The following is an 18,547-nucleotide window of genomic DNA, read 5'->3' as shown; positions in this document are numbered from 1 at the left end:
CCTGCTAATGTGACGATTACATTAAATGTATTACAAATGTGTAACAATGTTGTCTCCCGTGTTGTTGTTTTTTTTTTACTATTAATAGTGCATCAAAACTTTGAAAGGTCTAAAATATCATGATTTCGGATTTTCAATATCATTTCTATTTTACGAGATCTAAACGGGATTGGCAGACAGACCACACAAAACCAATAGCAGCTATTCCCCTTTTGGGGGTCGCTAAACATTAACAAAAAAATAAAACATTTCGGGTAATATCGTACAAAAACAAAACACACACTTATACACTCTTCAATGAATAGGAAACATCACATGTTCTGTTTCTCTGTTCGGGTCGATATGTAGGCCCAACTCTGTTTCTTTGATACACTGCACCAAAGTCAGCTCGAATAATGTAAGCTCTCTGGTTGACTTGGGACTGCATTCTTCCACGTCTCCATGTAAGATTGTTTGGAGATTAGAAATAGACCATCCGTCCAGTTCTCAGCTGGCTTAAATTCCATGCCCTCTTATCATAAGACGTTTTTACGCTCATCTGACGTTTTTCTTTTTTTTTCCTCAGTGTTCTCTTGACATGTAGGCCTAGAAATCTTAATGTAGCTCCTTTTGTTTGGAATCAGTGTTCTAGTCACCCGACCAAAGAACATCTGAGCTGGGCTTAGAATTTCCGGGGTAAACTGAGGTCCGCTAGAAGAAATACAGACTTTGGGGACCCCTTGTCTTGCAAGTAATACCTTCAGCTTCTTAACGATTGCGTGCGTAGTTGTCAATTGTATATGTTCAACCTCTTATAAAATTGGAATGAATATCCTCCGCCAACCATCTCTTTACACCCATGAATGAATCACCTTCTCTCTTTACACCCATGAATGAATCAAATTCTCTCTTTACACCCATGAATGAATCCCCTGCTCTCTTTATTCTCATGAATGAATCACCTTCACTCGTTACACCCATGAATGAATCACCTTCACTCGTTACACCCATGAATGAATCACCTTCACTCGTTACACCCATGAATGAATCACCTTCACTCGTTACACACATGAATGAATCACCTTCACTCGTTACACACATGAATGAATCACCTTCACTCGTTACACCCATGAATGAATCACCTTCACTCGTTACACACATGAATGAATCACCTTCTCTCTTTACACACATGAATGAATCACCTTCACTCGTTACACCCATGAATGAATCACCTTCACTCGTTACACCCATGAATGAATCACCTTCACTCGTTACACACATGAATGAATCACCTTCACTCGTTACACCCATGAATGAATCACCTTCACTCGTTACACCCATGAATGAATCACCTTCACTCGTTACACACATGAATGAATCACCTTCACTCGTTACACCCATGAATGAATCACCTTCACTCGTTACACACATGAATGAATCACCTTCTCTCTTTACACCCATGAATGAATCACCTTCACTCGTTACACACATGAATGAATCACCTTCACTCGTTACACACATGAATGAATCACCTTCACTCGTTACACACATGAATGAATCACCTTCACTCGTTACACACATGAATGAATCACCTTCACTCGTTACACACATGAATGAATCACCTTCACTCGTTACACCCATGAATGAATCACCTTCACTCGTTACACACATGAATGAATCACCTTCACTCGTTACACCCATGAATGAATCACCTTCTCTCGTTACACACATGAATGAATCACCTTCACTCGTTACACACATGAATGAATCACCTTCACTCGTTACACACATGAATGAATCACCTTCACTCGTTACACACATGAATGAATCACCTTCACTCGTTACACCCATGAATGAATCACCTTCACTCGTTACACACATGAATGAATCACCTTCTCTCTTTACACACATGAATGAATCACCTTCACTCGTTACACACATGAATGAATCACCTTCACTCGTTACACACATGAATGAATCACCTTCTCTCGTTACACACATGAATGAATCACCTTCACTCGTTACACACATGAATGAATCACCTTCACTCGTTACACACATGAATGAATCACCTTCACTCGTTACACACATGAATGAATCACCTTCACTCGTTACACACATGAATGAATCACCTTCACTCGTTACACACATGAATGAATCCCCTTCTCTCTTTACACACATGAATGAATCACCTTCACTCGTTACACACATGAATGAATCACCTTCACTCGTTACACACATGAATGAATCACCTTCACTCGTTACACACATGAATGAATCCCCTTCTCTCTTTACACACATGGACTGTATAGAATCTGGCCCTGTTGTTTAGAGAGAGAGTAGTCCTTAAGGGACTGCAGGCACGACATGGCCTAAATTGTGCCGATGTGCCTCAAATCAAACAATCAATCAACAATCAATCTTTACACAAATGAATGAATCACATTCTCTCTTTACACCCATGAATGAATCACCTTCTCTCTTTACACCCATGAATGAATCACTTTCTCTCTTTACACGCATAAATGAATCAAATCCTCTCTTTACACCCATGAATGAATCAAATCCTCTCTTTACACCCATGAATGAATCACCTTCTCTCTTTACACCCATGAATGAATCGCCTTCTCTCTTTACACCCATGAATGAATCAAATTCTCTCTTTACACCCATGAATGAATCAAATTCTCTCTTTACACCCATGAATGAATCACCTTCTATCTTTACACCCATGAATGAATCGCCTTCTCTCTTTACACCCATGAATGAATCGCCTTCTCTCTTTACACCCATGAATGAATCATTTTCTCTCTTTACACCCATGAATGAATCGCCTTCTCTCTTTACACCCATGAATGAATCGCCTTCTCTCTTTACACCCATGAATGAATCGCCTTCTCTCTTTACACCCATGAATGAATCACCTTCGGGAACGTACAAGAGAGCACTTAAAATGTAACATTTTGAGAGAGCTCTTGAAATAAATGTCAATAACTATTGATTACATATAACTTCAAAGATTTCTTTTAAAATAACATCTTTCTAAATTATTAGGACCATGGAACTGCCAAAAATCTTTATTTCTTACAAAATAATTAATTAAAATTTGCACCAAAAGCTTAGGAAATGGCAATGACAGAGTTTCTCTATGCTAATGATTATGCCCTAATAGCTCACAATGAACATGATCTCCAGCACGCGGTCAACGAATTTGCATACGCTGCCGCCTCTTTTGTTTTATATATAAACCTTGGCAAAACAGAAGTCACCCAATAAAACCTTCTCAGTCCCAAAAATCACTGTAAATGGACAGCCCCTTAGCATGATAAAATACTTCGCGCATATTGTCAAATGACCCAACGCTTTCAATGGAAGTTGATGACCGTTTGGCTGTACTTTCGGACGGATAAATTGAGAAAAGGCTAAATGTGGCTCAACAAAAATGGCTGAGACGGATTTTGGGAGTCAGTTATACAGATCGGGTCTCAAACAAGGAAATCTTATGCCGAACTGGGAGTCGAACACTTAGTGAGGTTGTGACAGAGCGTCGCATGAGGTTTGCGGGACATGTTCTACGACAAAATGAACTACGTATACCAAGAGTTGCGATGACATGGAAGCCAATACAAGGAAAGCACAAACAATGACGCCACACTTTCATGGAGGACCTCAGAACAGTGGACACCAGGTGGGAGGAGGCTTCAGACATTGCCAGTGACAGAACTTTGTGGAGACAGCTTGCCGCCCAATGCGCCGAACGGCACGGGAGGACCTAAGTCCAGGAAATAAGAACTTGGCTTTAATTTTTCTTATCTATGGTCAGTCAGGGGCCGCCTCTGTAATCTTGTTTCATTTTAGTTTATAAGTTTGTCTTAAGGAAGGTTGTGCGTTTGCGAATGTGTGGAGTTTTTACCATTTTATCTCTTGAAAGTCCTATCAAGATGGAGAAGTTCGTCATCATGAAAGTACAAACATTTCAACAACAAAAAGTTGTGGTTCTTAACGTCCGGAAGTGACGTTGGAAAACACTTGCTTATTTTGCAATATTTTGAGTTAACAGATAGCAGCATCAGATAACTAGTTACTGCTGAAACGAACTGCGCAGTGGCTTGGTTTCTAGATCAAGCAGATCTCCGTAGTTTTATATTGGAGACGTAAGGCTCAGTGCCTTGTTCTTGCCTCTCCTACTGTATAAGGAAATAGTCGTCAATCTTTGATGACGCTCTATAGGGGCAAAGTTCACTAGTTCTAATTCTTAGCCTACGGAAATGTGTTATCTGATTTTGTTATGGCCAGTTCCGAGACCAAAAAAATATATGTAGGTCATGCCGGGGCAGATTTTAATGGGCATCATTTTTTTCATTTTCCCATCTTAGCCATTGTAGCAAGCAGTGTATTGCTAGTGTGAATGGCTGATGCGCAGTGTCTAGAGTATGATATAACGTAGGGAACATGAAGAAAGGTCAGACAAAGAAAGTTTGGCTGGACAATGTAAAAAAGACTTGATATCCTTATAAGAACAGCTGCTGACAGGTAAAAGAGGAGGATTTGGTTATGTGAGCTGCCACAGCATCCATCCGACCACAGTCAAGGGACAGATGGGAACTGTATTAACCATTGGGAAGGGGGGGGGGGTCAATGTGGAAAAAAAAAAGATAGAAATCAATAAAACTTGTTTGCTTGTTTTTTTTAATAGCAAATATTCACTTTACATCTCTTCAGTGACTAGGACATAAATTGAACAAATCACACACACACAAATTATACATAGAATGCATATTGAATATAAATAGGAAATGTATATAAACCTGACATTTGTAAGTGATACAGTTCAAGTTATTAACATTTGCCAAACGAACAGAACTATTTGTGTAAGTAGACATTAAGAGTTGCTCACACTTGGATGTTATTTCTTCACATAGCAACTTTTCACTTTTTAAAAAAATTTCCACTTTGACCCAACCTTGACTATACAACAGAAATGTTGAGGCATGCCCACCCCAAGTTTTAGGTACCAGGTATTAGAAAACATCATGAATCAATGTCTGAACAAGTTTTTCAATTTTCCTTTTTCTCCAACTACTAACTTGTGTTCATAAGTCAACATGAAGTCAATTAAGTACAAAATGTAGCGACACTGACATGCAATCTTCATTCACATTGAATACGTTCAATTCCAGTAAACTATCAGTTCAATTACCACAAAAGAATTACAATCAGAAAGAAAGGAACAAGTATAGACTCTAAATACTATACATACTTTTCCTAAACACACTGTTCTGCTACATGATAATATACTTGATTACAAAATATCAGATCTCATCAAGCAGTCACCATTTTGTTAATACAGAAACAAACTGATACTTTGTAAATACATTGAAAATAAACAAAAAAAATACCAACATGTGTATACACAGTGATCAGTTTTCTCAGAATGCTTCAAAATGTAAAGAAAAGACTAACAATACAAACTTTATATTAACAGTAAGTTACAAGGAAATCCAAACTAAGGGCTGCAGAACAGATGTGGAAAAAACCTGGCCTGCCTTAACTTCTGCCCTAAGTACAGTAAATCAGCATGTAAAAAAATACAACAAAGAAATAAAAAAAGGGAATAACCATAATTATGAGTCATTTTTCAATTGTTTTCAGTAGCTTTCATTCATTAATTTCTGTTATTCATATAATAGTTTTTGTATTTTCTATAAATATTTTTTTTTTAGTTTTTGAAAATGTTCACTCCTATCTTGAGCTGTGTCCTACTCATCATGTGTTGGGCACATGACAGCTTTTCAGCATTTTTAGCAGTCTTCTTTTGGTAGCAATGTCATTGATTCCATCTTGTTCACATTTGTGTGTTGATGACATGGGAAAGTTAAACAAACAAAAAGTCTCTGAGTGTACAGATATCCAAAAACTTGGACAGATCTGGCTTTACGAAACAAAGCACAAGTATGGTTTTATATTGGTTTAAACTATATCTAGGAATTGTAGATGTGTGGAAAATATTTACCACAAAGAAACAAAAAATAAAATGAAGCAGTGAAAAGGGGCAAGCTACAACATTCCTCAAATTGAAGCAGAAAAAGTTGAAGCCATTTTAACATTGAGTATTTATTTGAGGTACAAACATACATTTTTAAATTACAGAAAAGTTCAGAACTGGGAGAGGCATGAATGAGACTAATATTTACTGCAAGAAAAAAAAACTGTTTTAATGAGGTTTCTGTCATAACAGAGGGTACTGCTATTTGAAAACTTAGTGGAAGTGACTACAGACAGTATCAAAAGTATGATTGGCTACCACAGTAAGAGTAATTAGAAACAAGGTTGACTTTGCGGCTTCATTGTATTATTCACCAAAACCTCTGTGGCAAGGTGTTGCATCCAGCTGAACCATGGGATGAAGATTGTGGTCCACTATGTAATGCTCAGGCTTGTAACAACAAATATTTCAAGGAGTAGAATCCAAGATTTTCTCTTTCACATTGAATTTTGCTAGTTTTATTTTATAATGAGTCTGGGTAATTTATTTGGCCAGCAGGATGATGAAGGTTGGGTATCATTGAGTTACAACATTGAATACATTATAATAAACATTCATTTGTTGGTAAGAATAAAGATGGAACCTCAGCTAGCAAATAACTTCCATATTGAACATTTTCTACAACTACCAAAAAATGTGTAAAAAAATTTGCACCAGATACCGAAACTTTGGATGATGAACAGCCATCCCCCCCCCTCCTTTGACTGCAAGATCAAGCATTATAGAAGCTTCACAGTTTACCAATCTGCCACTTGTTCTCTCAGAGGAGCGTTCCCCCTCGAAGCAGTAATTTCACTTCTTTCACCCATGCCATCAGATCAAAGTAAAAACATTAAGTTTTCTTATGTTTACTAAATTTATTTTTTTTATGTTCAAATGTTTTCTTTCATGTTTTTATGTTTAACTCCATATATATTGTACTATAACTATTCTCTTAAAAAAAAATGTATAGCCTTTAACTTTCATATATTATTTATATTAAGGAGTCTATGTGGGCTGGAAACCAATGAAATCTATTTCCTTTATTTTTTATGGAAAATACTTTTTTTTTGGATGCCAAACATTTTGAGAAATGACCAACTTTCCAGCATGGATTGTGGTCATTAGCCAAGACTCCACTGTATTGTTTATTTTTCAACTCAGAACCCCTTTCTTCAAAAAAAAAAAAAGGGGGGGGGGCACAATGTGATACATAATAACTGATAAAAACTTACAATGAAGTAGCTAGGTGTCAAATAATATGGATATGTGTGACGTTCTCTAATACACTTTTGTTGGTGATTAAGGACTAGAACAAGTACAAGTCAAGGTCCAACTTCTGAGACTGAATGCTGGAAAATATGGTAAACCTCTTCAGTCCTCCACTCAGAAAAATGAAGATGGTCATACCCTCAAAGTATGTCGATGATATATTTTACATCTTTAAAAGATAATCTTTTTTCCCTTTGCAATTTTTCATGTGGCTTAAGAGGCCAGCCCTTTGATATGCAGCTGCAGTCACAGGTTAGGCATCTTTCATCACGAGATGCATTAGAAACTACATATGTATTTTATTGCCTTAATGATCCCAAGATCTACAGGACAAAGTAACAATTGGCTGGCCTGAAATTTCCATAACATCTAAATATTCATTAAATTAAAACAAGGCACAAGTGATTGCATGTTATAAAAGCACACTCAATACTGAATCAGATGAACATAGGAACTGAATCAACAATACTGGGTCAAATGATGTTTAAAATAATATCTATCGAGGTACACATTTAATGTTCATGCTTTTTTTGCTTAATGTTTTCTTATATTACATTTTAACATTATTGGAATCAACGAAGTTATTTGTTGAGTGCTAAAACTGTGGTCTAAACAATTGCTTTTAATTCAGTTAGCTCATTCACTAAATCATTCAATGAGCAGATTCATTACTAGAGTCTCATGTTACAAAAGTTCACAAGGAATTAACTATCAATGCATATTCATTACAAGAGTCTGACATTTTAAAAAGTTCAAAGTTCACAAGAACTTAACTATCAATGAGCATATTCATTACAAGAGTCTGACATTTTAAAAAGTTAAAAGTTCACAAGAACTTAACTATCAATGAGCATATTCATTACAAGAGTCTGACATTTTAAAAGGTTCAAAGTTCACAAGAACTTAACTATCAATGAGCATATTCATTACAAGAGTCTGACATTTTAAAAAGTTCAAAGTTCACAAGAACTTAACTATCAATGAGCATATTCATTACAAGAGTCTGACATTTCAAATGTTCAAAGTTTACAAGGAATTAACTATTTTCTTTTTAATTCAATAAATAAAATAAATCTTACAACTGAAGGCAACAGCACCTAGTTCTGGTTTTACATACCAAAAAAAATATATATATAAATATTGGAATGACAAATGCTTTATGCAGGTGTAAGAAAAAAATATTTACTGAAGACAGCTAAAGAAGAAACAAAGTGGCAATATTTAATCAGTGGGACATAGTTGCCTTTATCTCAAGTCTCCTTAACTGTTAAACATTATTATATTAGTATTTACAATAACCTTTACTTAATTGTGGCAGTTAACAAAAGTTTAGAAACTATGATCCCTCTAGCTGTAGCCAAAAATAATTTACTTCTATTCTTGATTTTGTTAATCATGGATCACTTGTCTTTGCTGTCATTTCTTTTGTGATTTGACAAGCTCAGGCTATAATTCTTCATTCTTTTTGGTTGTTTTTGATTTTGTCTTAGTGTTCTTTGAGTCCTCTTTACCAGTCTGCAAATATATATTTACATATAGGTCAGTGGGTCATTAAAAGGCAATTTCTTGATTATTAAAATAATTACATAACAAAGAAAATATACTCATGTTAACTCCTTGACTCTGTAACTATGGTCCCAGTGTTGATTGAAACTGCCCCTAGTGTGTGGATCAATGCTTGCATCATTAATTTTAAAAAAAAATGTGTTGGTTTTTTGTTTTCTCCGTTTGTTTTTAATTGCTTAAAACAGAATAGAATTTTTTCCTACTACTAAACATTAGGAATTTCCCTGTTTCAACATGTTTTTACAGTGGCAATTTATTTTTTTAAAGAGTGGGGCTTTAAAGGCTCTATTTTATTGAGATTAATGTTCTGGTTGGTAGCAATGTGGATAATGAGCTCAAGGCAATCATTTTATGTTTTTAATGTTTTATGAATAATTTATCTAACAAAAAAATTTTTTTTTTTTTTAATTTGAATCATAATATAATACTTAGATCTAGTTTAGAGCTGGTGACTTGAACAAAGTTGGTCAGTTTACATTTTTCCAATGACATGGAAATTTAGCTCAAGATGTGTTTAAAATGTGTTATAAACTGGTACCGGTATATAAATTTTGTGACAATATGGATAATGTTTTTAAAAATTTAATTGGGAACATAACATTTAACTTCATCTAGTCTAGATAAAGATCCTGTAGACTTTTCTGCAGTCAGTAAGATTTGTTTTTTAATAGTTATTAACCAATATTAACATATTTTTTTTTATAAGCATTCATTTGTGTTGTATGAAAAGGGCATGCATTCTATTTTAATTCTATAACTTGTATATAATTTTCTAATAAAAAAACAAGTAAGTTATATGTTTATTTGACGCAAGGTAGCGCATGCTGAAAAAAAAATTACAATGTATTTTTCACAATTAAAAAAAAAATTATTTATATAAATTGAGTTTCTCATTTAGACAGCCTTTTTAATATCCAAGCAGTGTTTTTGGAGCTTAAAAAATATAATGGTCCTTCAATTCCTAATTGATTGGTGCAGTTATATTGGATATAGGACTGAATATCTGAAACCTCCACTTTTCAATAATGAGAACAAAGAAGATAAATCATAAGTGTACCCATGAAGCTGTGACAAAGTTAATAATTATTCATACGTCTTAGAAAAGTATTATGTTCAATTACATTTTAAACTAGAATTATTTTATTAATTGATTATACTAATCCAGCGAAAACTAAAATTAATAGATCAAATTATGACAATCCAAAGTGCCCTCCTCCATTAACAAGATTTCTTAGTTTTGAAACATTTTTTGTGTGCTAAATATTAGAAGGCATCATTTACCTTAGTAGCTCCAGCACCTGGATAGGTCTGGCCTTCAATAGAAACTTCCTCGCACCTGTCTTGTTTCACTAAAAAATCTCTTATTTCCCATGCTTTGGCTCCGTCAGTCAACATGAAAAGGACCCTGTTGCTGCCTACTACATACCTGCTCAGGGAGAAAACAAAAAATGAGCCTTGCACAACAACAGCCAAAGAGACTACACAGTCTTTCAGACAACACAAGTATAGTTTAAAGACAAAGACAAAACATTACAAAGACAATGTAATCATCAATGACATAATTTACAGGATTCATAGCACTTTTTCATATTAAAATTTGAGATTTTCTCTGTTAAGATTATTTACATGGTTTTATCTTGGAATGCTAGGTGATAAAGTTTCTAGCTAATAGCAAAATTTAGTCCCCAGCTATGGCTGGTCCACAGAAAATCTAATGAAAAATTTAGTGACAATTTTAATGTCATCTCAAAGCCTCGATGAACCATCCAGTTTATCTATTACTAAAATGATGTCAATCAAAGAGTCATTTAAATTTATAGCCATATATCATAACACATTTACAGAGATTCCTATATTGATCAATAATATGTATTCTCTGTGGTGTAATTGTGCAATTTTAATTCAAATGTGTATTTTTTAAAAATACTTTTAGAAAGAATGCTCAGATCCAGTAACATTATATTGGTCATTCAAACTGTATCTTAATTACAATAATTAACAAGTTAATTAAATTGTAAATTTAAAAAAAATATATACTTATATGTTTTAGCAGTTGAATATTTCTTAACTCTACAAGATAGATTAACTATTATTTTAACAATGTAAAAAAAAAAACACACCAATTATTTATGTTGACAACTGCAATTACTAGTGCTATAAAAGTAATAAAAGCTATTCAACTAATTACTTTTTTCTAACTTTTTTTTAAAATCATTAAAACATCAATTGAACTTAAATTCAATTATTATAGGATCTAATTAATAGAGCTAGTTGACTGTTAAATTATCATAGACATATTTTTTTTTTAAATTACATTTTACAGTTTTCCTAGTTACATCCAAACAAATTATCAACTAACAGTTGAAGAGCTAACTAAGCTGCTTGATACTAGGTCTAGTTCTAATCTGAAATGTAGATCAATTAAATTTTGAAATGGGATGTGGGGCAAGGTGGTGTGGACAGTGTGTAAGGAGAGTTTCATTTAACATTTAAATGTTGCTCTGCTTTGTATTATAGCACCCAGTATAATAATCTTCTACTTCAGGATATAACATTGCCAGGTATTGAATAAGGAGCCATGGATCATAGAAGCACTCAGACTCTTTGCCTAATAATAGACCATTCATTTATGCTTTGAATATTTAGCTCAGGTATTGGGTCCAATGGAATTGTTTACACTTACAAAAGAAGTTGTAAAGAGGTAGGAGAGGGCTTATAAGCCTTGGTTGGCTGCCCATGTAGGGAAAAAAAAACTCTCTCATGCAACTTTACATGAACTTAGAATTATCAACCAAAAGGAAAAATCAGGAGCTGCTGGAGCTGGTGATCCTTGAGTAGTCTGCAGCACACAATGCTACATTATGGCAGATCCTGCAATGCTGTTACTTCCAAATTGAATTTGTCATTAGTTTGGAGTAATTGTGAATAGTTAATGCCCAGGTTTTCATATCATAAAAGCCCCATGAGATGAACCAGTCATTCTATTACTGAAGGTAGACAAAGTTTAAGGAAATTACTGGCAATGTTATCTAGCGACACTGTAACAGTTCATATTGTGTAAATAATATTAAATGCAGAAATTAAAGATGTTCTTATTCACGTGAATACTGTTGTATTACTTATTGTCATGTATGGTTACTAAATGAGTTCTGCATTTATAATAGCACAACAAACATCGAGATTCAGAAATGGACACTTGAATAGCAGATGACATTTATTTGATATATAAAATATTAACATACTGGCAAGTCCAGCCATCACTGAATACAAGAAATTCTCCACATAAATTATAAAGTCGAATAATATATTAAGCACACATCTGTTTAAACTTCTTACATTTAATCTTTATGCCTCCTCCCATTTCAAAATCATGATAACTACTTGTTACAACTAACTGTATCATACATCCATACGGTTCAAGAACATAGCGACTACTACTTTCTGACCACACTCAGAATGAGAGATTTCCTGCCCATAATTCTCGATTAGGTTTCACTTTCATGTGAAACACAACAAAAAGTTATTCTCTGAGATTCCCACTAATTCTTGTCACAAACAATGATGTGACACACACATTACCAGTTACCATTTATTTCTTTAGCTCTTACAAAGACATTAGCAAAACAAAATTTTTTTTTATATTCAACAAATGATTTTTCTATATTGTGTTATAGAATTGCCAAAAAAATGTCAATAGTACTACCCACCTTTGAGTCTCTATATGAGCATTAAACAAACTGCTATGCCACAGCATTGATATTTTCTCTGTTTCAGCTTCACTGGGATTACCTTTTGATTCAACACACACATTCAATAAAAAGATACAGACTATAGGTTCATTATATTTTCACTACTAAAAATTATTAACAGACTTTGCATTATGCTTTATATGCTCAATAGGGAATTGAAAAAAAAAAAAAAAACAGAAAGGAGAAGAATTAAAATTTAAAAAAATATTAACAGCCTTGACAGTTAACTAACATTAAGAGCCTGAGACTTGATATTATAAAGGAAAGATATAATTAATCCGAACATATCTCAATAGATCTAATAGTATAGCACACATAAAACGATACAAAAGACAATTTAAAAGTCAGAATGATAGACTGCCCTACACAGATGCAAACATCACAACAAGCCAAATAAAAATATCTTTTATAGATTAAGAGATACTGGCACTAATACAAACATAGACAAAGAAAAGTCTTATATTTTACAATTTAACCCTTTAGACCCTCAGTTTCCTCCCCTTAAGTTCCAATTCCCCCGAACTCCTACGGACTGTCACTCTAAGGTAAGGTGTGTGAAACTGAAATATCAGTCTGGCATTAAGTATTAACAAACCTGAAACAGTTGCGAACATCATAAGTGTACGACCTTTCTTTGACATTTTGATGAAGCCTTCAGGGTCATTTGGGTCCAGTTTGGAAAGGTCCATCTTTGGTGGCTCCTTTTTCCATTCAGGTAACTCATCCTCCTCTAGCTCATCATCATCTGCTTCCTGTAGAAGTCAAATTGCTCATTAGACTTTAAAACAAGCAAAATATCTAAAAATCCTTTTAAAAAAAAAACAACAAAGCTTATCTAAGGGGAAGAAATCCACACTAACAACTCTATCACTCAGCATGTAGACGTTTTTTCCTTTTAACAAACAACTTTTAAACAAGACTAATTGGTTAATTTTCTAATTGATTCATGATTAACTAGGTATAATGAATACTTGTTTAAAGTTTCTTTAAACCTGCGTATCATAATTTCTCCAACATAGACTTTTGAACTTGATTTGGAAACAAATAATGTTAAATGCACCCCCGACATGTACACGCACCCATATGACTTTTCTTCAGCTGCTCAAATCAATCTATATGTTACACAAAAATATTATTTATGTGAGTGATGAAATATTATTTCAAAATTGTCTAGTTAGGTAGTTTATGTCAACATATAACCATCAGTGTTGGGACACTACATGGCTTCCCTAAGTAATATAGAATCAAGAACAGATCTATTCACTATTCACCTTTGGAGTTATGATACACAGGCAAAATCTTAAGAAAAGTTTATCCCGCAATTTCATTTCTATTTGAATGTAATTATAAAAATTGTAAAAAAAATACAAACCCATGCCGAAAATAAGCACATCTTTCAACAGTTTTGTGAAACAAATGATGAGAAAGATGTTAGATGCTTGTTGTTAACTGAAGTTCGCTGGATTTCGAAAGGGGTTTGTTATAGCTTGTTTTTTTAAGCTCTTAAATACAATTTTTTTTTTTTTGAGAAACAGGAAGATTCAACAGTTGGCGATGACTTAAAGCAGGCTAAAAAATTGTTTTACATGGTAGGCATCTAAAGCAAATGAATAAAACCAACCTCTGACTGCAAGGAAAGATATGGGTTTCATTGATTATTATATCATTTTTTCTATTTTAAGGAGATATTAAATCTATTTTAAAGAGTTTTACAATCTTGTATAACTTGTTTGTTGACAAATGAATTACTGCCTAAGGACATCGCTATCTATGCAATTCACATTACATAACAATGCTCTATGAAGACATTACGATTTGTTTCTAGGATGTAAATTAAAAGAAATATATAAATGACAATTGTTAAACATCTGTTACTGATGTTCAAATTGATTTGCAGAAAAAAATAGATTTACAAAATTATGTCTTCAGTTAAATGACACAACAGAGATATGGCTGTACTTGAATGTTTCAGTAAAATTCCAAAACTGTGGTCGAAAATGGAATTATGTTTTAACTTTTCCACCAACATACATGGTTAACCTAGATTTAGTATGTAACAAACATAATGAATAAGCAAAGAAATAGACTGGATGTAGCCAGAAGAGGAGACCTTCGCCTTGCTAATTTAAAGCTTAAAATTTCTAATATTGTCAGACTGCAGGAGGCACAAGGCTTCCATTAGCTTAATTTCATTTTGTTGTGAATTCAGCAATAATAATGATTTTTATATTAAAAATAAAACTAAATATATACAATTAAACCTAAAAGCAGTAGGCCCTAAAATTTAATAATTTAATAAGGGATTATTCTTAGGATTTGAAAGAAAGTCATGACAATGAGATTAATTTTTGTGCGTTCTTAGTTCTTAGGTCCTCCCGCGCCGTTTGGCGCATTGGGCGGCAAGCTGTCTCCATAATGATCTGTCACTGGCAATGTCTGAAGCCTCCTCCCACCTGGTGTCCACTGTTCTGAGGTCCTCCATGAAGGTGTGTCACCAAGTAATACGAGGACGTCCCTGTTTGCGCTTTCCTTGTTTTGGCTTCCATGTTATCGCAACTCTTGGTGTGCGTAATACATTTTGACGTAGAACATGTCCAACAAACCTCATGCGACGCTGAGTCACAACCTCACTAAGTGTTCTACTCCCAGTTCGGCATAAGATTTCCTTGTTTGAGATCCGGTCTATGTAACTGACTCCCAAAATCCGTCTCAGTCATCTCTGTTGAGCCACATTTAGTCTTTTCTCAATTTTGACAGATGACTTCCACGTCTCACATGCATATGTAGCAGTTGGAATGAAGATTGTGTTGAGAAGGTGTATTTTTGTCTCGAGTCCAATGGCTTGGCTAGTCCAAATAGGCTGCAGCCTTTGGAAAATGCTCCCTGCCTTTCCTATTCGGCACGCTACATCATGGTAAGCATCTCCATCATTTGTTATGATGCTGCAAGGTACGTGAACTTGTCCAGCTCTTCAAGCTTTGACTTGCCAAGTCTGATAGGGACACCCTTAGCCTTATATCCCACTCGCATAATTTTAGTCTTATCCAAGTTTATGCGGAGGCCAATTTTGGGTGCCTCTCTGTTTAGGCTCTCCGTCATTTCTTGAATGCATTTATTTGTAGCCCCGAGTAGTGCAACATCATCAGCAAAGTCCAAGTCCGTCAATCGGAGTTGATCATGCCATGGAATACCAAAGGCAGTCTGGTTCATTGCTCTCCTCATTATGTAGTCGAAGGGATTATTCTTAGGATTTGAAAGAAAGTCATGACAATGAGATTAATTTTTGTGCGTAATCACTGCAAATTATTTGACATAATTTTTGTATACATACATGTAATGATAATAATGGCAATTTCTTCCATTTGAAGATTAAGGCTGAGTGCAGTGTTTCACATAACTATGCAAACCCAGATGAGACCTTCATATTTTCCCCAATTTTCTGCAGACAAAGCCGTTGTCTGCTGGCGGTTTATTTCAGTTATCTTTCCATCTTTTGCGCCTGACTTCAATAATTGCTTTTCTTTGAGTCTCAAATATTTGTCCCGCAGCTTTTGTGATAGCTCTCCAACTGTCTCTCTAAGAGGCCATCTGCTGCCAGGTACTTTCTTATATATATGCCAGTGAGGGCGAAATGGTGACTGAGTGGATCTTTATAGCGCTTACGGGGGGCACCTCTGTAATGCCGTCCTTCTCTAAGCTCGCCTTTGACAAGCGGTTGTCTCCCATGCGGGATTTTTATAAATGTTATTGACAGCATAAAAATTAATAAATGACATTCTGTTCAAATTTGCCTTCTCACACTTCTTTATAAGTGTTTTTCTTAGAGGGGGGCGCTGGCGGACTTTTTAAAAGAAAATATTAAATATGAAAAGGGGGGCGGTAGGTTAAAAAAGGTTGAAGACCACTAGTGTATAGTATATAGACCTATCCTATAGTTATAGAGTCTATAATATAGACATATATGTCTCCAGGGGTTAAGAATACTGGTGAATGCATATTAACCAATGACTTAAATTCTGCCAAGTCACTGGTTTTCCTGGCTAGCTCAGGCAACCCATTCCATGCTCTAATAGCACTAGGGAAAAAGGAGTATTTGTACAAATTTGTCCTAGCATATGGGACAAGGAATGTGCCTTTATCTTTGTGTCTTTCAGAGTATTTTATTAAATTTTGTTTTGTATTTGAAGATTATGGTTCAGTGTTTTATGTATGATTGCTACTTTACTTTTGAGCCTTCTGTCCTGAAGGCTTTGTAAATTTAGTGATTTTACTAAAGGTTTTACTCTAGTCAAATGTGAATATTCGTTTGTTATGAATCTCACTGTTCTATTTTGTGTCTGTTCCAGTTTCTTAATGTTTTCTTGAGTTGAGGGGTCCCAAACGGAGGATGCATATATTCTATTATTGGCCTAACCAAGGTTAAATAACATTTTAGTTTTATGTTCTTATTTGATTTATAGAAATTTCTTTTAATAAATCCTAATGCTTTGTTTGATTTTTTTGTAGTTTCATCAATATGTGGATTCCATGACAGTTTTTCATTTATTATTATAACACCTAAGTATTTTGCATTTTTAGTCTGTGTTACTGGTTTGCCATGAATAAGATAAATAAGTGGAATTAATTTGTTTTAGTTTTTTTGTTACTCTTAACAACTGACATTTTTCTGGGTGGAAAGACATGCTCCAATTTGATTCCCATTTCTGTAATTCATCTAATTCTCTTTGTAAAATATCTGTGTCTTGTGTTGTTTTTATTGTTCTATATATTATGCAATCGTCTGCAAATAATCTGACTTTTGTTCCTGAAGTAATGCAATTTGGTAAATCATTTATGTAAATTAAAAATAGTAGTGGACCCAAGACTGTTCCTTGAGGTACACCTGAGTTTACTGTTATCGGTGTTGATTTAGAGCCATTTATTATTACAGTTTGTTCTCTCCCTATCAGAAAATCTTTAATCCACTGATGCAGTGGACCATTAATGCCGAAATATTTTAATTTTTTAAGCAAACTATGGTGGTGAACTTTGTTAAAAGCCTTAGAAAAATCTAGTGAGATAGCATCTATTTGTTCACTATTATTAGTATTATCTAAACCTTTTGAAAAATCATCAATTAGTCCTATTAGTTGTGTTTCACATGATCTATATTTCCTAAAGTCATGTTGGTATGGTGTGAGGACATTATGTTTGTCTAAGTGGTTTATGATGTTGCTACATATTATGTGTTCTAGGATTTTACATGTGATGCTGGTAAGTGATACTGTAGTTTCCTGGGTCAGATTTTTCTCCTTTTTTAAATAGGGGGGTGACATTAGCTTCTTTCCAGTCCTTTGGTACTCTGTCCTGGTTAGGTGAAGCCTGAAAGAGTATTTTGAACACTGGGGCTAGCTCATTGCTTAGTTCTTTGAGTAATCTAGCTGGAATACCATCAGGTCCAGAAGCTTTATTTTGTTTGGTGCTGGCTAATAGTTTTTGAATTCCATTTTCTTGTACTACTATCTCTTTATATCTTCTATGTTGTCTACTTGGTTCAAATTCAGTAATACTATAGCTACCTAATATAGACTAGAGTCAAGGACTACATATAATGATATAATGTAGTATAGTATAGAGTCTAGAATAGTTAGTTACTTTTAAACTTTTAGTAGGTAAATACTAAAATTACAAGATTTGAAGTAAGACCATTACGGTTACCTCCCATTGCTCGTAGAGACGTTCTATATCGACATCATTATAATCCCTTATATCTTTCTTTTTCCACTTTTCAGATGCATCGCTTTTGTCCTTTTTCTTATTTTTTTCATTTTTAGCTCCAGTAACTGGCAAAAGAAGGAATAAACAAATAACAAAAACTTTTATGAACTTGGCCATGTTTATCATGATAAATAAGAGAAATCGTGTGAGAGCGGCATTGGTTACTGCAATTGTAACTCAAAATAAAAAAGAGTTAGCT

The 18,547-nt window shown here is 34.3% G+C and overlaps 1 protein-coding gene across 1 annotated transcript; it reads right to left on the bottom strand.

The window, feature by feature from the left end:
* Positions 1 to 4,649: 4,649 nt before the first annotated feature.
* Positions 4,650 to 18,543, bottom strand: LOC106070774 (LRP chaperone MESD-like). The gene is made up of 5 exons (XM_056016942.1): positions 18,289 to 18,543; positions 13,187 to 13,343; positions 12,550 to 12,631; positions 10,124 to 10,268; positions 4,650 to 8,791 (listed from the first exon to the last, which is right to left on the bottom strand). Exons 1-5 carry the CDS (start codon positions 18,472 to 18,474, stop codon positions 8,723 to 8,725), a joined length of 639 nt encoding a protein of 212 aa, XP_055872917.1. The 5' UTR covers positions 18,475 to 18,543; the 3' UTR covers positions 4,650 to 8,722.
* Between the last annotated feature and the right edge of the window lie 4 nt (positions 18,544 to 18,547).

Source organism: Biomphalaria glabrata, chromosome 18, assembly GCF_947242115.1.
Source record: "Biomphalaria glabrata chromosome 18, xgBioGlab47.1, whole genome shotgun sequence".
Classification (NCBI taxonomy): Eukaryota; Metazoa; Mollusca; class Gastropoda; family Planorbidae; genus Biomphalaria; species Biomphalaria glabrata.
Note: the sequence above shows the minus strand (reverse complement) of the source record. Positions and strands in the feature narration are given on the sequence as shown.